The 23,495-nt window shown below is 41.6% G+C and overlaps 1 protein-coding gene and 1 long non-coding RNA gene across 3 annotated transcripts in view; both read right to left on the bottom strand.

Moving 5' to 3' along the window:
• Positions 1 to 797: 797 nt before the first annotated feature.
• Positions 798 to 4,240, bottom strand: LOC128815111 (uncharacterized). Its single transcript, XR_008439549.1, has 2 exons — positions 1,726 to 4,240; positions 798 to 1,682 (listed from the first exon to the last, which is right to left on the bottom strand). It is a non-coding gene; the product is annotated as an uncharacterized LOC128815111 (long non-coding RNA).
• A 327-nt stretch (positions 4,241 to 4,567) lies between these two features.
• Positions 4,568 to 23,495, bottom strand: part of SPOCK1 (SPARC (osteonectin), cwcv and kazal like domains proteoglycan 1) — a 265,334-nt gene continuing 246,406 nt past the window's right edge. Inside the window, exons 7-11 of one of the 2 annotated variants that reach the window (XM_053991513.1) lie at positions 19,011 to 19,127; positions 12,221 to 12,442; positions 11,553 to 11,615; positions 6,362 to 6,499; positions 4,568 to 5,395 (exon numbers count right to left, since the gene is read on the bottom strand). In XM_053991513.1, the coding sequence (XP_053847488.1) occupies positions 5,205 to 5,395; positions 6,362 to 6,499; positions 11,553 to 11,615; positions 12,221 to 12,442; positions 19,011 to 19,127 (731 nt within the window). In that variant the 3' untranslated portion in view covers positions 4,568 to 5,204. The remainder of the gene's footprint in view (positions 5,396 to 6,361; positions 6,500 to 11,552; positions 11,616 to 12,220; positions 12,443 to 19,010; positions 19,128 to 23,495) is intronic. The other variant, XM_053991514.1, reaches the window with a different exon arrangement.

The following is a 23,495-nucleotide window of genomic DNA, read 5'->3' as shown; positions in this document are numbered from 1 at the left end:
GATGTGTGGTACCCACAGTAAAAATAAACTCATGAATGCAGCAATTGAACTGAAATTTCAGGCAGGTTCTGACCCCTGATGGCCCAACTCAGCCAATGGTGTATGGACAGACCTATCAATGCATACCTGATGAGATGACAATTGTGCAAGTGCCTGCAAATAGGTGTCTCATTTCACCTGGTACTTTTAATATTCCACATACAGGAAAGAAGTGATGAAATAACATTTTTAATTCTATAATTAGCACTGCAATAATGCTGGCTGTTTAAACTGGTTAATAATATTAAAGATGAGCTCTGATTTAATTATAGAGACACAAACCCAGGTATTTCTAAATGAGGATGGCTTCCCACCAACTGTATTTAATATAATTTTGCCTTCATTTATCATGTAGATAATGGTCACTGCAGTGTGTGGTTGTGTTTGTGGAATTGCCCTGGATACCTTCAGAAGAGACAGAAAAACATGATAATTTGCAATCTGGAAAGGAAATAGAAATGAAAGCTTCCCCCTCCGCCCTTGCTAGTTCCTCAAAAATCAATTTTAATATAATTTGAAAAGTTCTTATTTTGGTACAGTTATTCCATTCTGTTTGGTTTCATTTCTGCTTCTATAATAGAGGTTTCTGGAGACCTTGCATTAACTCCACAGGTTACAGCTGGCATTGAACAGAGGTATAAGTTATGCAGCAAATATAAAGGAGCATCCATTTTCATGTATGATTAAATGCTGACTCAAGGTAGTGCAGTATTTTTGATCCCCTAAGTTTAATAAAATTCAGGACAGGCAATAAGGAGTCGCAGACAAATTAAAATTTATTGAGACAGACAAAAATGCAACTATTTCAGACTACAGTTAAGCATTTACAGTTAACCAAAGGTAGCAAAATGTTCACATTCCACTTAACTCCTTATGGAAAAAGCATTCAGAATTCACTATGCAGTTCTACTTACTATGATAGTCTACATCCATCTACAGTAGGGACATCGAACTGAAACACGTAATATTTGGATCTCTCCTTACAGATCTACACATTGAACAGTAACAGACATCAACAGCATTGAGAAAAGTATAAAAAGACCAAAACCCACCTACTGTAGAAAGGGCTTTTTGATGTGTAGTAACTGTACAAAGCAGTCTGTGGATGAAAGGATGGGACACAGGAGGGACTGCGAGAGAAGCCAACAAACGGAGGAAGCGAAGCTCGAGCGACCTGGGCTGGGTCAGGTGGTGACCTTAGATCTACATCAGTTGCTGCTTGAGGGAGAAAAGGCTACAAAACTCCTAATATCAAAATATTCCCATGCCAGAAATGTACACTGAGACTAACAGACTAGGCTGGAGAGGCAAAGAGAAGCATTCACTAACAAACAGTGTTGTTTTAAATATAAACTTTACATCTTCAATATAAAGTGTAGAATAAATATTAAATAAACAGTTCAAATGGTTAAAAATAATAGTACAGAATAGCTTAAAAAAAGGCAAAGAAAATAAAGAGGATTCTTTGTGTTCACAGCAACGGCCCAAAAAACCCAGCTGTACTGAAATCTGAACTCAACATTTTGATTTAACTACAGTAGTTAAAAGGAACATAAAGGAATGCCTAACAGTATCTCATAGACTGTAATATGAAAAGAAAATGAGATTAAAAGTTGGTTTGTGTTTCTAAAAGAATGGGACAACTCTGATTCCATTTGGTTTGTGTCTCTAAAAGAATGGGACAACTCTTGATTCCATTTGGTTTGTGTCTCTAAAAGAATGGGACAACTCAGATTCCATTTTTCACAATGAGAAAATGTTTGGAAGGTCAATGACTTGATTCAGATGGGAAGTAAGTCTTGCTTTGTAAAAAAAAAAAAACCTGATAAAGAAAGGAATTGAATTAAATTAAGTTGGAAACAAATTAAATCCTTTACAAAGCATGCAGAATGGAAGGGGCTTGATCTGGAAGAGCACTGGTTCTTGGCAGAATCGCTGGTTTCTTTATCACTATTTCATTAAATAGAAGATTTTCTTAATGCATCTCCCCAAACTGGACACACACATACATATGCACACACATATTGTGCATAAATGTATATATACAGTCACACAGAGATATACATATGTATATATATATAGGCTGCAGATCCCCCACCACGGGAGGATGCCAGTGGATCTCAAAAGGGCTTTGTTAAATAGCTTTGCAGGATTTGGGAACTTGCTCTCAAAGCAATCCAGAGCCTGAGCTGCCCTTCCAAGCACGTGTGCCCTGCTCCTGCCCGGCTGGGACCCTGGGATTGGGCACGGCTGCCCTGCCAGCTGCCCCAGCCCATAAAGTGGCACATTTCCCGTGCTGGCTGGAGCCAGAAGAACACTTGCACGAGTCAAAGAGGTGACTGAACGGTCACCTGGAGAGGGGGCTCTGTCTGGATCCAGGCCAGCATCCTACAACAGTTGTGTCTGTGTGTGTTTCTGGGTGGAGGGGGATGTGCTACCAGAGGCCACCCAAGCCACCCAAGGCCAAGCCCCCTCACCAGGCTGGGCTGGGCATGGAGCTGTTTCACTGGGGTCACCCAGTGTTTGAGCTGGTGAGTCTGGGAGACACTAATTGCTTTACATTTAGATAGAAACCCTTCCAACTCTGATTTGGAAGCATCACATGTGGAAGATGACAGCCAGGAGACCACCAGTGGGTGGTGCTGCCATGTCTGCACATGTAAACTCAAAGATGTTCACATTCACTTTTAAAGGCTTATTTAACAGCTTTAATTTAACCATCTTGCATGTTTGCATGTGACACAGCCCCCTGCAGCCTCAGACCTGGTACTGCCTGCAAGGGCTTAGAGTGCCAGGCTTTACCCTGGGGAGGCACTGGGCTGGGGAAGGGATTTGCTCTGTGACCTTTGATGTAAGGCACAGCCCAGGATAAGCTGTTGTGGAGGGACACAGGACTGCCAAACCCCACAGCTCTGTGTGGAGAATGAGTCCAGTCAGGAGGATAAGCTTAATCTGCTGATTGTGGAGCTCAGGTTTATGGCAGAATGAAATGGCAGCTCTGCCTCAGGCAGGTCTTGCACAGGACAGCAGAGCCAGACCCAGAGAGTGTGGGTTTAATTAAGAAAATATCAGAGGAAAACTAGACAGGATGTTTGAGAAGGAACCTACTGACGGTGTTCAATTGCTTCTCACAAAATCATATTTAGGGAGACAGAAATGCTGGGTTATCTGCTCCTCCTGCAAGCTGGCAGGATTTCTGTGAAGAGCAAATAGAAAAAGTGTGCATATGTGTGTGTGTCTGTGCCTGTGTGTGGTGCAGCTCATGGAAAATTATTATTAAATATATTTTTCTAAAGCTATGGGAAAACCAAAGGGATTTATTTGAGCCAGGGCAGATTGCAGGCCTTTTGCAAATGACTGTGATGGCAGATTTTTGGGAGGATGCAGGGGCGTGAAACAACAAATTCCTCATGGTTTTACACATCCTTCTGCATTAATAATGATTATGCAGGCCTGCTCTTTGTTCTCAGGTCATTGATCTGGATAAATAGGAAATAAAAGAGAAGAAAACAGGAGAGCCCCTGCAGCACACGGTACCTGAAAGGAATTCCACTTCTGATCACATCTGAAAGCAGAGGTCCCACCCAAAGGGCTGCCAGGCAGGCACTGGCTTTGGAGAGGGCTGAGAGCCAACATCCCCAGGCCAATGTACCTAAAAATTGACTTCTGCCAATCTTTGTGCTATTTTCCAGCTTTCAACTGACTATGTAGACAACCATGTTGTGACTCAATGCTGTCTCCACCTCTACATCCACCATTAACTCAGAAAAGAAAAAAATCTAATTAGTTTTTGTTATAAAAACCACATTTTTTATTCCGCAAAATAACTCACTGACCAACCACAGGCACTGCTAAAATACTCACACCTGTATCCTAATGCAAGAGTGGGGTTAAGGTTCCCCTTACTGCTTCACAAAAGAGCAAAAATAATAAAAGATCACCACAGCACATTACTGCATCCCAGAACTGCCATGGGAAAGGACACTGCAAATAATGTAATGTCAATATGCTCTGATACAAGAGCTTTGAATATATGGGAGGTATCAAGGGAACCACAGATTGGATTTTAATACTATTCTCTTTTAGGAGTGTGTATTACAAGTGTGCAGCATCACACTGAGCCAAGGGGTTATGCTTTTGAAAGATCACCACCCAAAGCTGCTTTTTTAATCAGGTTATCTTTACATGAAATAAGAGACAGTCACTTTTGAGGGTTGGTGTCTTGGACAGCATTCTAGCTTTGGAAGGAGGGTTGCTCAGTGGAGAAGAGACAGCTCTGTGGTGTGTGAGCTGGGAGCAGAGGCTGCCTGGGTGCTGTTAGTGGTGCAAACGAGCTCAGACAGCAGCTCTGGGGGTGGTTGTGATGCTACAAATTCACCAAATACTCTCTCCTTAAGCACTCTGAAAGGCAGGTGGACTCTGTCCCCTGCCTCTGGGGCTCGGTCCATGGCAGCTGCAGCATCTCTTAAGATCAAGGAGGCCTTGACCAAATAAATGTTTGAGTGTTCCTTTATCAAATAAAGAGTGCCAGTGAGCTGATCTGGGCCCTGGTGGGAGTTTTGTCTTCAGTGTGAGCTGGACTAAGCCTGTTGGACTCATTCTCAAAGAATGGAAGGAAGGGAAAGTCCTGCCAGTGGGTTTTCTTCTGGATTAAACCCCTGGAACTGGGCAGCCACTGTCCAAAGAGACTTACTCTTCACTGGGACATTATAAATATGGACTAGAAAATGAGGCTCCTACTTCTCCTTCTTCATGAAAGAAAAACTTTTTCTGATATGATCCAGGTAACAATTTATGACACAAATTCTCTGACATGAGAGGGGCTTCTAAGCCTTTGTATTGTTTTTTTTTTTGAGCCCCTTCCAGGATTCTTTCACAGGATAGATTTCGTAAGTGGTGCAAGTGAGGATTAAGACACAAAATGGTTTTGAAACAAAACTCATTGCCCCTGTGGATAGAACAAAAATCCCCCAAACCAACTGAACAAAAGCTGTATTCCAAACAGTCCTTGCTGGAAAAAAAGTTGTCATCCAAATTAAATTGGCTATACAAAATTAAACTCAGTATAGAGGGAATTTTTGTGCCAGGTACTCTCAGATACAATTGCAGAGATATGATGTGAATTGCAATATTGTGCAAAACGTGAGTCCTCATCATGATGGGCACTACCATATATAACCAATTTCATCATCCTTATCATCATCTTCATCTTCATCATCTTCATTAGCTGCTCTTACATGAATCTTCAGTTTCCCTTCTTTGTCTTTTTTTGTTGCTTCAGGTTCCTCTTCCAAGTCATCCAACAATACAACAGATCCACCACTGCCAAAATCCCCTGAGGTTTCTTGCTCTTCTTCTGAAACAGGTGAGCAGGAAAGGTCATTTCCTCACAGAACACCCAATTCCACATTAATCACTATCCTTGTCATGCAGGCCACTGTCATTTGCAATGTTATTTTTTAAATTAATTGGTTCAGCTATTCATGAAACAACCTTGAAAGTTCAATTTTTATTCTGACCTGGGAAAGATACATATCAATTGACTCTGATTTTTTTTTTTTTTTTTTTTTTGCATAAAATGCCCCCTTATGCATTGTCTTCCTCTTAGAGGCTTGACTGGAAAATTCCACATCAGATGCATGCAGGCCAGAAAATAATAATTCCTTTGTAAATACTTTCATTCCATCATGGCTCTGTAAACCAGGCTAAAAATATCTTTAAAAAGTTTTTATTTGAGTGCATAAACCTCACTCTGCAAATGTAGCTATTGAACTAAAGATCTGTGGTGTAATTCTGGCCATCCTGGACCTTCTAGGTCTCTGTTCCTTCTCAAAACCATCCCTGAGGCACTCTGAAGGACTGCAGGTGACATCTTCCTTGTCTGGGCACAACAGCTAATTGGTGATTTCACTTACCTACATAATATTGTCCTGTCAGCAATTGTATTGGGCTTGCTTGCTAATGCATGTAATTTTACACATTTAGGCATTCCCTTGTCTGGAAAGTTCCAGTAGATGTGTGTTCCAGAGTATACAGAATATATATATTTAATAACCATGCAGAGCAACCCCAGACCCTTAATTTTAATATCACTAACTGCACTTTCCAGGCTGGTAGCAAAAATACCTTAACAGTGGTTATTGCCTGCTAACTTGTGCTGCACCTCTGCTGTCCAAAGGGCCCATGAGGGCCCCATTTGTGGTGTGAATAGGAAAACAGAGGAGCACTTTGAACTGTGGTACTCGTGTTTCCCTTTTGGTGGTGCCAGGGTTACAGCAGCGTTAATTCCCCTGTTGTCTGAGGAAAGCAGATCATTACTCACCACAGCTGACTGTGCCTTGCTTTCTGGAGCCAGCTATCTCATTCCCATACTTATCAACACACCAGCACTGCCCCGTGCTGCCATGGCACTGCGTGGCTTTGTAATAACCTTCTTCATTGCACCGGGGGATGAAAGCACCTGAATAAAATACAAGGTGTGCTCAGTAATGCAATCCTCTGCAGGAGCAAACACACAGAGAGGGTATTATGAACTCAGCACTTATATACATGAAGATCTTGACAATGTTGGCAAGGAAATACGTGTGATTATCTGGTGCCTGAAAGGGCGAAGGAATTATTTCTGGTTAACTCTTTTCAGACACCCTGGTCACAGTGTATAAATGTTTGTTCATATCCAGCACACGGAGGAGAGTGTCACAGAGCTCTAGAGAGAGCTTCAGTCTGCCCCTGAATGATTGATATTCCCACAGAGCTTTTTCACATTTAACTCCTGGTTTTAAACTTTTCTTCCCAACTGGATTATTACCTCAACTTCATTAGTTCTGCATTTCCCTCCATTTGCACTCCTTCAGTGTTTATCACATGAGTCTTTCCACAACACTGTAATTATCCCTGGAAGGTATCTGCCATCTGCTTGCTATTCATACTAATCTCAGGCACATCCCCTGACTTACTGAGAGCTCCCATGTATAAAAGCAGAAATAATGCACAAGTTTACAGAGAGGGACAACAGGATCTGAATCAGTAAGTCTTCGGATTTGAAGCCCAAGTTTTGTCTCACAATAAAACCAATATATTTCAGCCTTGTAGAGTGTGGTTCATTCTGGCTTCTGCCAGAAACCTATGTTATTCTTCCCACCATTTTCAGCAGATACAGCAAATGTATTTCAGTATGAAAAGCCCTCTTGTTCTTTGAGATGAGTTAGCTTTATTCCCGCTGGAGGTCAGTACATTCATTTTTCCCTTCTTTGTCAATTGCTTCAATTTGAAACATGGTATAACCACACCCTTGCCCCCAAATTTCTTGTCTCAAACGATTTTTGAGAAAGTGTTTTTCTCCTTTGTCAAAGATACCAGTGATTTACTGGTGGTTCAGTAAAGTTTTTAAACTAGTTCCATGTGTAGCATCTATTCAGACAGCACACGTGTCAAAGGGGCCACTTCCACTACATTTCTCACAGGAAAAGATGAATGAGAAGGTGCTGCCCAAATGTCACCAGATTTCCTACATAAAAGACATAAAAGTGGAAGTCAGTCAGTCTCATGCACACAGAGAGCTACATAAAGTGAATCTGAATATCCAAACTCACTGCTCTGCAGATCTTGTCTAAAGTTTGAGTGCTGCTAATACAGGTCTGGGAGGTGAGAAGAGAAACCTTTGAATGTCTGCAGAAATCTTTGTATATCAGATCAGTTTTGGAGACCACATCCATGAGTGAGAATATTTTCAATAATGTCAAAGCATGATCTTATAGCAGGTTTGCTAATAGGTATCACCATTATGTTCATGTACAAATGTAAGCATGCTAGCAACTACCAAAGATTAATTTTCACTATTTGTAAGCCAATAGTTTTAATAACAAATGTATGTATTTGCCTTGGCAGGTTTTTGTAAGTTAATACTCAGTGTTCAAAACTTCATTTCAGTATCAATTAGGAAAGATATTTTTTTCATATTTATGCTCATGTTCTGCCTCTGATAAGAACTCCAGATGTTTATCAAACCACACACAACCTTGGGAAAAGTGCTCAGGTGCTGACTTGGAGCTGGTGTAAATCAGCACAGCTGTACCCATGTCACTAGAGCTGCCCTTTTATATCTGATCAGCATCTGGCTCCAGGGAAGGATCAAAGGGGGGACCTCAGGGGCATTACAGGGTGAGCAGAGAACAGCTTCTGCATTTTAAACTGTTTCATGCTTTCTCTTTTCCTAGGGCAATGCAACCTTTTCCTTCTTTGAAACAAGCCTTTTTGCATAGTTTCACTGTTTCTTGTAAGGTATGAAAATGTTCCACGCTGCCTATAAAAGCTTTAAAAAATTTAAAAATAAACTGTGGCCCAGGCTCACTGCCAACATAACTGTGTGTGGAATAGATTCACACTTTGGGTCACAGTGAAGAGTGGAAGGTACTTTTCCTTCTGCGTGGGAAATTCGTGCCAATTTGTATGTAACACTGGAGCTTTAAATATTTATCTATGCATACTAATGTCACAGGATTGCCAACCATCAGAGGGAGGATAGAGCATGTCCTCTCCAATGTGTCAGGTGCAGGTGATAATCTGGAGAGGACAGAGAGTGGCTGGGAACAAGTGTTGTACAACGTGATGATTCTCCCTGTGAATTGTACACAAATCAGCCTGTCTTTGTTAGAAATGAGCTGGCTACAAGCTCTGCTACCCTGGAGCATGGCACCCAGACAGATCATTTGCTGGGTTTGGCATCAGGGAACATCTGGAGTTTTCCTCTCCAGAGGTCCCTGCACAGTCAGTGCTGCCCCAGAAGCCTGGACTCACAAAATGTGAGTCCCTCCCCACAGACTGCCTCAAGCTACTGAATCCTGCCTCCCCATCTCCCTCTGTCCTGGGAAGGGTTTAGTTATTCCACACAAACTTGAACAGCACTGTTGCATCTGTATCCTCTTTATAGACCCAGACCTATACCTCTTCTTTATTTTTTTTTTTTTTTGCATCATTTCCTTATCTATATAACACTCCCCTTCCATAGAGAACAGGAGGAGAATAATTATATGCTAAAGATAGAGGTAAAAGCCTGTCAGAATTAAGTACTAGCCAGCACACAGCTCCTGGTATTAGCTATTATATTAGCTGAATCCACTGGGTTGATATAGGAGAAAACAGTGACGGGAGCAGAAATTTATTACTTTAGTGGTGTGGGAGAAGCATTATCAGGCTGCACAGTTGTATGCTCTAAAAGTACAGTCTCTGCAGTTAATTGTACTCCAGATAAATCTGGTAGGAAAAGATGAATAGTGCTGTTTACTTTTTAATTCAGTCTCCTGGGATACAAAGACTTCATTTGAAAGCCTCCAAATTCAACATATCTACTGGCAATGGCTTTGAAGTACTTTGTTGAAACTGTCATGTGTTTTGGAAAACATATAGAGAAGGAAATATCAAAAGTCATCATTTTTATCAATGGATACAAGTTAACAAAAACATTCTTAATGCTAGTGCCCAGCCTGTAAGTGCTGTGCTTTCTATGTTGGGATCAGAGGAGGAAAGAGAATAATTCAATATTTCTCTGAAAATACTCGTCTCTCTTTTCCCACTTTACCATTGCTACAAGTCATGTGTATGTTTGGGCTTCCATTTGAATGATTTTTCAGACAGTGAAGAGAAAAGACAATGTTTTCTGCTGTATAAATAGCTCTGATATCAAATTAAAATCTCCATGACAGATGTCATTATGCAGGAAGACTTTCAGGGTAGGTGAAGCAAAGAGTTCCTCTTTATATTATAATTTTCTAGCTTGTGGAACAACCTGTGCCTGACACCTTGATTTGTTGAGCTTCATCGCTTTCATTCTTCTTTTTTTTTTTTCTTATTAATACAGTTGACTAGAAGTTATTTGTGCTAAGGGACCATTCTTACTGCTTTTACTTTGTCATTTTACTCCTGCTATTGTGATCAGATCCCAGTGACATGTGCTACAACCACCTGCATGTTGAACTACCTGCAACCCAGGCATCATTCTTCCCACACACCAGAATAAACTACTTATGTTTCAACCTAGATGACATTTATTGCACGTTGAAAATAACAGCAAAGCATAAAATAAATATGGGACAGTCAAAGCTATCTATTAAGAACTGGGCTTCTTACTCTTTTAGGTGGCTTTGAAAATCATGACACCCATGAGACAGAGAACATTGTGACTTCCTCTGCCACAACATTCCCTTGAACACAAATGCAGAATATTTACTGAATGGAGCACACACATCCCAAGTGATCAATCTTCCCTTTGCTCCCACAGCTATGAACAGCAGGAGCTGTTCTGAAACATCCTAACCCTCAAGTGGACTTGCTATGAAAGGATGATGGACCTAAACCACAGTCCCTGCGGCCTTTAGGAATGTTTGTTATTAATTTAAACCAATGAATCCAGGTTGGGATTTTTCACAAGGCACCTGAACCTTGAGTCCAAATGGCAGTGGCATCTGGGAGTGGCAGGATTTGGCAGAGCTGAGCTGGTGGCAGGGTCTGCTGCTGAGTATGGAGGAGCAGCAGGCTGCAGTGTGGGAGGCACTGAGCAGCACTGTGCACCCCAGCAGAGCTGTGCACACCCTGTGCTGCAGCTGGGGATGCTGGGGGAGCCTGACATGTTCTCCATGATGGGGCTGACAGCTGGGGCTGGGGTCAGCCCTCCTCCTCGAGGGTGAAGTGCAGGGCTTGCATCTGTCCTGCTGCACCTCAGGGGCTGGGCTCTGTGTGCACAGATGTGCTGGGACACAAGTTTTGGTAAAACACCAGCACACAAACACCAGGCCACACATCACTGGGTGATTTTAGGGTAGAGAATTGTCACTTGAATTTTTTTCACTTCAGAAACCTGATTTTTCAGCAATTAATTGGGAAAATGCCAGATGGGGATTTATTTAACCTAATTTTAGATATCCATCAGAGCAATCTAAGTCATGAATCAATTCAGGCTCCCAATAGGCGTGAGAGAGAGGGACAGGCATGACCATATCTTAAAGCATGAAGCATCCTGCAGGCTGCCTAAAACGAGGTGATATGAATTCCTGTTTTCATATACACAGAATATTCTGACATATTTTAAAGAGTGATTAGGCAAAATTGAACCCAAAGGAAAGCCTGCATTGTACCATAACTGGAGTGGAACATGAATGCATTGGCTATGCACCTTCAGTCACCCTTCAAAAATGGGAGCCTCGAGTATCAAGCAGCCTCCCAGTACTTACTCTGACCTGTGAGGTGATGAAGGCAGTATTAAGCTCTGTGCAGACAAAGCTTTGCATTTCTGGAGAGCTGTAAATTAGTTCTGAACCCGTTGCCACGCTGACACCTGTTCTGTGTGTTGCTATCTCATTATTTGTTTAATTTCATAGTGTCAGGCCTACGCTCGGTGCTGCATATTCCCGACTCAAAACATTAGTCTCTAATTGAAAAACCATTACTGCATATAAAGTTACAATAATCACAGAAGCTTTAATTAGTTGAGCAAATGAATAGCAAGTAATCGAACTTACCCAACAGACTCTTCCCTCTACTTAGCTTTTGAATTCTATTCATTTCATTCTGGCAAGGAAGACCTAAAATATAATGTATAAGAATCAGTTTCCAGATGGTATGGGACAGACTCTGTAATGACTGGCTTCACTGCTGACATGAAATGTAGGCTACTGTACACCTGGGGCTGAGAGAAGCCCATATGCTGGTACTGTACCGCAAAACAAATTTATGTCATTAGCTCCACTAATTAAAAAAAAAAAAAAAAAAAAAAAAAAGGCAACACACTGTAGTTGAGAGTAGCGTTTGGGGGCCATTTTAATTGTTAAACTATTCTACCTCTCTTTTCACCAAACTGACATCATGCCAGCTCTCTGATTTATGACTTGCTAATTGGCTAAATGCTGCGTTAATAAAAGACTAAATTCTTGAGCTTTCTGTCAGGAATAGAGCTTATTTCTAGACTGTGTGCAGTGACACTTACTACTTTGTTTGCTTTAATGATCAAGGGATGTTAATATAGTTCATCTGTGACAATAAACATGATTCCATAATGCCCTTCACACTGGTGCTGGGCAAAAGGGCTTTTTAACACACCTGCCTGCCAGTGAGCAAACCCTACAGGCAGGCCCTGAAACACGGGGAGAGCCAAAGAGCTCCTCTTTGTATTGCAAATGGCACAGCTCACCGCCTGGCTTCTGGAAGCAATAGCACCACTCGTTGTTGGAAAGCTTCCCGTCTTTGAAGGAGTCGCAGGAGTTGAAGAGGGGCTTGACACACGGCTCGTACTTATCCAGATAAATGGCACTGATCTCCGAGGGATCCAGCAGCAGGTCATAGTTCATGTCAAGTTTGTTGAACATCCAGCCTAAGGAATCCTTACAGATTGGTAGGATGCTGGTGTCGAATCCTGTAAGAAGACAGGCAAATATTCCTCAGCTGAACCCCTGCATGCCCCCGGCACAGGAACCACTCTAAGGTGAAGCCTTGCCAACTTTTCTTTTTCTGGCTGGACTCTGAACATTGAGCTGACTTGCCTAAAGCAGAACAAAATCCTACGACTGAACTGATTGTGTGACGCTTAAAGCCCAAGCACAGCTACAAACCAGAGCACTACTCACACTCTGTGGGAGCTGTGGGGTAGAGAGGGCTGAGATTCAGAACTGTTTTCTGTAATTCAAAGTCATCTCTACTCAAAAAATTCTTGCTTTTTTTTTTTTCTTCAATCCTCAGTCGAAGTGTCTTGGCCTGGTTCCAGGAAATTGAAATGTGATGAGAAAAGGCAGCATCCACCATATTTTCAAACTAGACTGAATCTCAATGCAATTTAAATCCTGTTTCCCAGACTCCTTTCTAGTTGCCTGATCATATTCTTTCTTGCTGTACTCTCACCTTTTACCTCTCCTCCTTGCTTTTCACTTTTCAGAGGCCCGTCTGTCGTTTGTGACAACAAACTGCTTTGATCTGGACTATGAGCTGTCTGGGGGAGGCAGGGGGAGAGAAGAGGTGAAGTGTCTCTGCTCCTCACAGCACTCTGAGGCAGGGCACAGTTTCAGCTTCTGGAGCTGCCCAGAGCTGCCCATGCTCTTGTATGCTGTACCAGCACCTTCCTGCAGCAACACAGCATTCTGCTTTTCCAGCACTTTGGAAACCATCACCATCATTCATTTTAATAGCCCAGATTCTTCAAAGACTGGTGCAGCAGCAGTGGTTATCACAGAAACCTCAAGTCATGCATATAGATACCCACTGTGTATATGAGTTCCAGTATCCCGCAGTCTCCAGAAAAACAGTGGCATGGAGCATTCTGAATCCACACTGTGCTTAGACTAAATTCCAAGTTATCTACAATGTAAGGAAGTATATTTGCAATACAGAGATAATAAATCTGATAACAAGGGTAGTGGTTTCAACCAGGACTCAGAAACATGAATCCACTGGTTGGGGATTTGCAGGGACAGAGGGCTCCTGACACCCCAGGGCTCTGGTGCTTACACTGCTCCAGCTGGGAGCAATAACCTGCCTGTGCACTGCTCACTCTGCTTTGGGCCACGTAGAGAAGCCTGATGAGCTTTTTCCTTCAGCTGCAACTTTCACTGAAAGAGGTTAAGCTTAGCTTTATTTGCTGTATGTGTTCCTTTCAGGATGCTGCTTTGTTGAAGTGAAAGCTGAGATGTTGCTGGAATCATGCTGACAGTTTGTTCAAGCTCTGCACCCTACTTGCTATTTTAGGCATTAATCCAAAGGAGAGCAGGGCTTTTTGCTGGAAGCTGTGGTTTTTGTATGCAGCTGTGGCTGAAGGTTGTCAGTGACACAGAGGGACAATCAGAAGGGTTAACTAATGGGAAGGTTTGTGTCATTCCTAATACATGTTTCTCTAAGGAAGGAAGAAGGTAATGCCATTTCCTCAGGGCTAGAGGCAGCTCAGGCAGGGAAGAGAGAAATCACGCTGAACATTTCATCACATTTTTATGCTGTTATCTCCCATAACATTATCTAATCATGTTGAGCACAGTGAAAAAGAACAAGGCTGTGTGAATAGATGTAGGGGGGAGCTGCTTGCCTTGCTGAAGCAATTAGAAATATTGACTTCAATTATTTAAATCATCTGAAGAAGGTAAGCAGGATTTGGTCGCTGTGCAATCTTTTGTCAAGTGAAAGGACTTAAGATTACTCACCTTTGCTTTCATAGAGCAACAGGAGCAGGGCACCCAGTCCTGCCCTGTGCAGGTGTTTGCTGCCAGATTCCCCAACCCAGGGGAGGTTAAAAGTAGTCAAACAGGCAGGAGTGGATCATTCACCTGCAGGGTGGAGCTGGGATCAGCTCCAGCTATCCCAGTTTAACAGTTTTCAGGAGAAAAAGTTAGTTTCCAATGTCTGCTGTTTTTCTGCACAGATGCTCTCTCTGACAATGGACTTTACACGCCGTGGTGGCACTTACTGCTGCAAAAGATGAGCAACTCTAAGGTGTGTTGTATCATCAGTCGAGTATGGTACGTGTTGCTCAGCCCTGATGGTCTCTAAAGGTCATCTGGCAGGGATCAAAGCAGGGAGGAGGAGATCCTGGAATGAATTTGCCCCTGACAGTGCCTGTAGATTATTTCTGAGTCTGGTTGTCTTCCCTGTTGGGAAATCTCCACCTGCGTGTGCCATGGGGATACACCACCAGCCTGCCCTCAGCACGGATCTGCCTGAGCAAATCACCAGTAGTGACTGCAGTGAGTACAAAGCTGCTCTGTGACACACCACCAGGGCTTGATGGGAGATACAGCTGGGAAAGGTCACTCGAGAAGACAATTACATTAATTGAAGAGGTTTTGATCATGATTTCTTATAAACAAGGGAGCTTTCACTGTTGTGACCAGAGTTCCAGATTAGATTTATCAAGAGGCTGGTTTACTAAGCAGTGCTGGATTATCAGACAATGTGGTCTGGAAGTCCTGAAATATTGAAGTGGTAGGTGTGACAGAAAGCCCTTAGCTAGATGGTTATTACCAGTGGAAAGTTAATTCTTTAAATGTGCCCCAGTATGTCGTTGAAGGTAAATAGCAGCTCCATATTGTCTCCTGGTAAAAGGTACTGCCCATAAATTGCATCTGCAGCCCAAATCCAACAATCCTGGATGCTCTCAGCACCCAGCACCAGGAGTGAAAGCCAAATGTTCCCTTAAATGTTCAACACAGGCTCTGACTCACAGCATAACTAATAAAATATAACATAATAAGGGCAGCTTTTGGAAAATGCTTTTGGAGCTCACTTACTTTCACTGGGAGGTCACTGTGCTCCCACCAGCCTGGTGAGGCCAAGTGATATTGAATTAATTAACTTCTTTTTAGAGTCTTTTGATATACTTATCCATAAGTATGATGCAATTTTCTGGATGAAATAAACCATGTACTATAATTCTGTAAAGAATTCTGTGCTTGGTTAACAGGCTGGATTTCCAGAACAACAGACCCAGAATAAACAACCTCAGTGAGAACTTTTCTGCATCTTTCTGTTCATCAGCGCACTGCTGCGGTGCCTTTGGTGAGAAGCAGGAGAGAGTGCAGGCTCCACATCCCTCTTGGCTCCTTGGCAGAGGCTGCCAACACAGATGCCAATTAATGTCAGCTGAGGTGGTGGCTGCTCTCATTTGGACACCTGCTCACAAGAACCTGGACTAAGACCATCTTGTTCCTCTTTTCAACTGACAGCTGTTCAGCATCCTGACAACTTTCATTCACTACAGAGATGGAAGGAAATCAAGCTGGTGACCTACATGTAAAAGTCTCTCATCCCATTAACACAAAAAATGTTCCACCTCCTCAGAATTAAAATGGAATTAAGTTTAAAAAAGTCTTTAGGTGAAAATCCTTATTAAAAATAAACACACCTTCTGGCACGAAAGAATTATTTTCCCCCTTCAAGAGTTGACTTACATGAGACATTTTTATTTTATTAAAGTATATTACAATTAAATTAACAGGGGTATGATTAACCTAATTTCCCCTATCGCTTAAAATAAAAGAAGGAGGAGAAGAATTGTTCCCCAGAAAAAAATCCTTTATATTGCACAGACCTCTAGTAAAAGAAAAACAACACCCACTCCAACCATGGAGACTATCTGGATACAATATGGGGATGTTATGAACTATCAACAGGCTCAGGAGCAATTTGAATCTGATCTTGCTACCTAATTAGTTTTATTATTTCCCTATGTCAAAGCATGTCCCTGAGTTTCTTACATCATTTATTGAGGAGCTTTTAATTGCACAAAGCCTTCAGAAGACAAAGTACCCAGCCCACTGTGCTTTGCTAGGATCAGAGAGCTCAGGGAAGGAAGGTTTGAAATCTAAACACAATAATCTTCCTCATCCTTTTCCTTTCAAGAGAGTTACAAAGAAAATAAAAAGGAGTGTACTTTTTTCCTTCACCTGGGGGTGAACATAATATGCTCAAAATGCTTATTTACACTCACACTAACATCTTGAAAAAATAATGTAGCATAGAGAAATCTCTGCTGGAAGACCTGTGGACAGCTTATGTGTCCAAGGCATTATAGTCATGGCATCCCACCATCTGTTCCTTTTACTGCCACAGAGGCACATCCAAAATGGATTACTTGAGGATGTTCATGCCTCTTCAAACCCTGCAGGCACAACCAAACCAGTTCAGTTTAATGAAGGGATGTGTGTGGTGAGGAGGGCACCACAGGCTGAGCCATAAAGAAGGGCAATGTGTACATCAGAGCGTGTGTGTCCTGTTTGCCAGGATTCACAGACATCCTTTTCTACAGCTTGGGTATGTGAACTTTGCTTTGAATTCTGAGCCCTGCTTAAGGTATCTTTCATTTTTACAAATGTTTGAAGTTGAAGAGAACCAAATACTGCTGTCCTCACCCTGTGAGTATTTTCAGTGCCACCAGAGAGAATACGAGCTGCAGAATTTGGCACATGCAGATTAATTCATGAGTACTGTTGCAAAACCTCAAAAAGAAAAACAAGCCCAAGTTTTGTTTAAAAATGGCTTAGGCATCTAAACTCATAAAGTTTCTTTCTTTTTTTTTTAATTGATATAGAAGAAAATAAGAAAATGTGCCAAACTAAGTCAACAGTGTAAAAACGAACATTGTTGAGATCAAGTGTTTAAAAGCATCAAGCAACCTTTCAAATAAAAGCTGCCAGGAATCAAACTAAACTAAAAGGAGATAAGAGCTCCTCTGTGAATCAGAGCAAATGCTGCAGAATTACCAGGAATGTTTTTCTCACTGAAATTGCTTAAGGAAAAAAAAAAAAAAAAGACTCAACACCTTTAGGATTTGGCCTCTGGCAAGGTCATCATGAGGATGTCACAAATCATCTGCATGAAAACATCCTTTTGACAATCTGATAAAATGAGATTTCCCATGATTCTGGGCCTAAAGGACTTCAAATACAGTTTAAAGCCTCTAAGGCTTTCTGGCATGGGGTTTGAAATGAATTCACATCTGGAAGCCACGATTAGCTGTACATCCGGTTGCTTTTTGCACCGTGGTTCGGATCCTCTGCATGAGAGTATCTTTTTTTGGAGCACTGTTTCAGAAATAAGTAGGACATGTGGTTTTAAAGATACTGACTTTGTAGTAACTACTGTGCAAAATAAGGGACACATGAAAAAAGATCATTTACAGAGAACATGACTTGTTTCACCATAGAGTTTTAAGATGTGTGGTGGAATTACTGGGTTTGACTGTAGTTTTGAGCAATACAGCCAGTGGAATATTGTGTCTTTAGGAAGAGCCCATCTGTTGCTAGCCCAGCTCAGATGTAGCACAAAAGACAGAGGCTGTGGAGACCTGGACCAACAGAAAAAGCCCACCCTGATGTGCTGGGTCAGCCCTAGTGCCCCTGTAGCCTCTGTGGTGTCACTCTACAGGGACACCAGGTGAAAAGAGCCATAAAAGCAGCAGCTGATTGGACCCTTCAAATTCTGGGTTTGGATCCTGTCTTTAGACAGCTCATCCCAGAGAATCAGTGCAGTGACAGTGAGGCACACACCTAGATAAAACTTGTGCATCCTACTTTGCAGCCCAAGGGCCCATGTGTTTTGGGACACTGTTTAAAAGAATTAATGAATCCTTACAGAAAGTGAATTTACATTGGCTCTCTGATGAGCATGACCTCTTTTAATGCTGTTCTCTGAATCTTTTCCCTCCCTGGTGGCTAAATGACATCAAAATCAGTCATGTTGGCTTAACCCACAGAGAGTAAATGTCCTCTAGACTGTTCGTCTTCTTCATTTCTTAAAAAAAATAAAAATCCATCAGAGGAGGCAAAGATGGTGTTATTAAATACCTAGGACACAATGGGCTGCAGCTTTCTTGACCATTTAACTCTTCTGGCTCCATGGCTCAGATGTGGATGTTTTAATTATTCTTTCCCGTACATAAACTCTTAGCAGGAAATTTTAAAGTAAAATCTAAGTGAGTTTTTTCCAACACTGGCATAACGTTCCCTATGCTTGTATGCCGTATTTTCATCTTATGCCACTGACATTGTGTCAGAAAATGCCTGGTCATAAAACTGGTGGTTAAGCAGAGACCAGAGTCCAACCCCAAGAAATGATTTGGATGCAGGCACGTTGAATTGTGATGGAATTTAACTGTACAGACACAAACTACACCATAATAATTAACCCCAGTGCTTGAGAGAACTCCCTGAGCAGTTTCAGTTACTCATGCAGAGGTGATCTCCATGGCCTTCAGAGAGTTATTTGCCTGATTAACTTGTGAACGTCTCTCTGTCTCTGACTGCAGTTTGGGCCAGAGAGAGAGGACAGAAGGACTGCAGCTCCTTCAGAAAACAGCATTTATTTGCAGGATCAGGTCTCAGGTACCTGCTTATTCACTGCCACCTGCCTGACAGGTTATTGCAGCACCAACAGCAGTGCACAGTTCAATTCTCTCAGGCTGGGAAGCTCCTACAACACCCAGTGTTCAAGGGGAAGGGGTTTCTTACTGCCTTGTGCTGTCTCCGAGCTCGTGGGTTTGATGACACGATTGGCATCCTCGTGAAGGGCACCGAACCAGTCCTTCAGCCTCGACGCCAGACTCCTCAGCTCTTTGTCTGTGCAAGCTAGGAAAGAACAAAGCACAGAGTGAGTCAGGAGCACCAGGGAAAAGCCTCTCCCCAGAGAGTCCATTAGAAAAATTGTGTTTATGGTTGTAAAGCTCTCCTCATTAAGAGCTCTGAAGGAAAAAGAGAAGGTCAGGGAACAGGATGCAAGATAAAAAGAAAATGTAAGTCATTATGAATTTTAAGTTGTACTCAAGTACTTCCTTGGAAGCTGAGATGATTGGTGATGGAAGAAGTGCCACGCAGAGCTCCCTGCCAGTTGGCAATTAGAGCTATGTGACTATTTAACTTAAATGTTTTCACCTTTTAGGATTTCAGAGAAAAATATCAGTCAAACAGATGGGGAGGAGGGACATCCTTGCCTAGACATGCTACTTGAAAAAGATGTTAGGGATAATTTATAACCACATTTAGCTTTGTATAAGGCTATTATCACGGTAATAGAAAATATATATACTTATTTATATACAGAAAAAATTGTTATGTTGCTCTACTTCCGCTGCGAGACTCTACCACCACTGAAGGTTGTCAATTCCATTTTGTTATCTAGGTAAAACATTTATTTTCTTATAAATTTTACTGAGAAGTATCTAATTTTCCCAGACATTTCTGCCAAGAGATTAATGTTCAGCTGAAGCAAATATTTTTAGGGAAGAAAGCTGCATTAGCTACGAGTTTCTGTCAAAAAAATATTCTTATTTCTGTATCATGTTTAGTGCTTAAAATTCACACGCTCAGGCAATTTTATTATTCCTACTGTGCACTCACTCTACATTTTAAATGACATTTTTTGAAATACAGAGCAAGACTTTATGCCATAGAGGCAGACATCCTTCACAGTCACAATAAGTCTTCTCCGTCTCACTGCACATTATAATATCCCTCCTTCCACCTTACTGAGGAACAATTGAGTCCCACAGCTCTCCCAAGTTTAACTCACTGCTCCAGTGACAAGGAACTTGCTGATATGTCACAGCTGTTCTGAGGATTAGTTTGTTCTCACACTTTAGTTTGGGACAAGAATAACTCTGAAGTTAAAAATAGAAATTATAGCCATTTCTAAATTTCAGGGGGGAGAAAAAGAAAGATTTCCCCATATTTTTTCTATAACACCGAGAGAGTTTGATAAATTTTCCTATGAACGATAAAGATATAAAGACCAATATGCCTCTAAAACTGAGTCCAGGTAAGAAAAAATCAGGTCTTAAACAAAAAAATCCCATCAATGTGAAATAAATGGAAGACAACACAATACTAATTGTTAATACTAAAGTGGCCTACCTTGCTGAAAAAGCTACCACTTTATTCTCTCACCTGAATTAACATTATATTTTACTCATGGTAAACTATCTTATCTTTCCAAGTTGGATGAAAAAAAAAAGAGGATTCATTTTTCCAAGAAATTAGGAATATAGTTTTACTGTGAAAACCTGATAGTTATTAAATAATCATGGTGGCACAGGTCACCTTTAGGAAGCCAAGGCTGGAACTTTGCCTGGACAGGTACACTGAGCTTCACAGACAGTCAAAGCCCAGGAAAAAGAAACAATAATAAGGAAAATACCTTCCAGAGCCATTTTCCTGATTCTGATTTGTGTACTTCCAAACACAAAGCCAACTCCAGGCACCACAGCAAATTAAGCCAAATGCTTTGAGGGACACTGGATTTGCTCCCAAACTCACCCTGCAAGGAGCACACACACCCTGTCCCCCAGCCTCAGCACCCTGCAGGATGCCCTCCCCAGGGCCAAATGAAGTCTCTAAAATAAATCTCACAAAGTGGTCATTTGGTGTGACCTGCACTGACTGGGGTAATAGGAATCCATGCTTTTAAATTGCAATACAAACCAGGATTGAATGCACAGCATAGGTGGGACAGAAGTAATTAATTAATGGTAAACAGAAGTAATTAATGGTAAATCAGACTTGAAACAACTTGTCTCTGTAATTGAGCCAATCAAACATGCCAGGGTCTGTAAAATGCCATTTGTAATGAAGCTGTTACACTTTTTCCGTGTCTGTAACTTCAGCCATGTTGAGAAACAGCTTTTTTTGAGGGCAGTGTTTGAGAGTGAACCCTGGGTGAATTTATTGCTTTTGTTTTTGCTGACCATAAACCTTGCAGATTTCCTTTGGAATTTTATCCGAGGCATGATTGACAGCAAGCCCAGAACTGGATTTTTCTGCATTCTGGATAGTTTTTCTGTGAATAACTGAGATATGCCTTAAGTATGCTGCTTAAGGATGATTCCACAGTGAGGAAGATGTTGAGGTTCTCTCACAGGACTGCAGTCTTTCTTCACTAGAATAAATACGGTTTCGTGAGTCAAACAGGAGCCAACTTTGCTATTAATATGGAGTGAATAATAAATTTCTGGACGAGACTTCAAAAATTTAATGCAAAGTTCAGTTAAATTTCTATTCAAGTATTTAATGCCCTCAAGTATTTAAGGAGAAAGTCTTACTTTCTCCTGCACATTAAAATAGAGGAACTATCCTTTTATTTTACATTTCTTGTATTAAATTTTATTTTAATGCTACCATGCCTGGTTAAAAATATCCTGTCTTTCTACCCAATGGAACTGATTCAATTTTTATTTATTTCATTTGAACATTATCAGAGGCATATAATCATTCTGAATTTGGTTTGGGGCACATTTGGGACACCTCACAGTGGATTGACATTCAGGGGGCAGGAGTTTCATGCAAACAGAATCAGTGCTCTGGCATCCAGGAACCAGAGCACTCAATGTTTTATTTCTGGTGGTAGGGCCCATTAGTTATATATCAAACAATTAGCTTGGAGGAGCCCCTCATCGGAGGTCCTTACATATAAATTTACATTAGTAGAAGTTATAAAGCATTTTAAAGAACCCTCTTCATGAAAAATGCAGTGCAAATGTACCTCTTCACTAATAATAGAAGTTTCAAGTCACATTTCTCAGATAAGAAGAGCAGGGCTGTAGGAGGAATGGATGTGATAATGGGTCTCTTGCTATTTGAAGATTTATAAGGAGGGAACACCGGGGTTGCAGACAATATGGATATTGACATGACTAGAAGCACTGATTTAAAAATCCAGGCTGAAGAGAATCACCAAGGGAGGAGACTCTCCATAGCCCCTCTCTCACAACTGGAATCTGTCCAGTCAACTGTCAACAACCATTTAAAGCTCTGCTGCTGTGAAACAGACCCAAGTGCAAGCATATGTAAATAGGCATTTTCACTGCTGTGTGTCTTCTCCCAGATAAGAGACCCCGGCTTCAATTCATTTCCTACACCTCTTAAAGAGAAAACAACCCAAGTTCTTTACCCTTGCTATTTCATTGGTGTCAACAAAGGCTCTGCTGTAGCAGCCATCTGATATCAGCCCCTCCTGTAACATTAATTCCTGGATCCTTCCCTGCTGATGGCTTTGATGATGCTCTCACAGCCCATGGCTTCCCCAAGAGCAGCAGGCTGGGATGGCAGCTGCTCCAGGCAGGGATGGAGAGGCAGGCTGGTAGCAGCCAGCTCCCCAGCCTGAGCCCAAGCACAGTCCCTGCCCCTGAGGGGACAGAATCTGTCCCTTCTTGGAGTCTCAGCAATGAGAACACAGGGGGAGGATGTGAGAGCTGCTGGACCCAACAACATCCTCAGATCTGCATCTGCTGATGTGACAAATTATCCTGCAGAAGTGATTTATTAACAAGCACCTAAAGTGCAGATTTATTCCCGAGGGTGAAGCACTTGGTCCAGCAGTTATTTATTCCTCACAAACTGAAAGCACTGTTGCTAAATACCTATTTTCACCAAGCAGAAAGCATTAATCTGACCTAATGGAAAGCCATTAGCATGCTGTAAAGGCTCAGGCTTTTATGGGCTTGCTTTTGTTATGGACTTTTGCAGCTCTACAGATACTAATCTATATACATTGGTGGTGCAAATTAGCAGTATAATATTTAATTTCACTCTTTCAGATAGGGACTTTCAATAGTACTTAGTGATAGAAATCAACATTAAAACTGAACTTACCCGTAGATGTGTAAGATTAAATCAATACTGAATCACATCCCATTTCTACTCCAGCCTAGCAAAGCAATATTGTAAAATCTCCATCCACTAACAAAATAAAAACCCCCAAACCTCTCAACTCCTCCTGCAGTGAATTGTAAACAAAACTTAATACTTAGGAAGCACAGTCCTGCAGGATCATATTAGTATCTCACCTGCTGCTGGAATATTCTGGCACTGTGTGGCTAACAAGTCCATATTGTCCAGGAACAAGTTACAGTGGTATGTTACACTATCTCCCAACAAGTGAAGTATGCAGCCAAATTCACAGAATGTGTACAAAAGGTTTTGTGTCATTTGACTTTCCTGGCATCT

The sequence above is a fragment of the Vidua macroura genome, chromosome 15, assembly GCF_024509145.1.
Source record: "Vidua macroura isolate BioBank_ID:100142 chromosome 15, ASM2450914v1, whole genome shotgun sequence".
Classification (NCBI taxonomy): Eukaryota; Metazoa; Chordata; class Aves; order Passeriformes; family Viduidae; genus Vidua; species Vidua macroura.
Note: the sequence above shows the minus strand (reverse complement) of the source record. Positions and strands in the feature narration are given on the sequence as shown.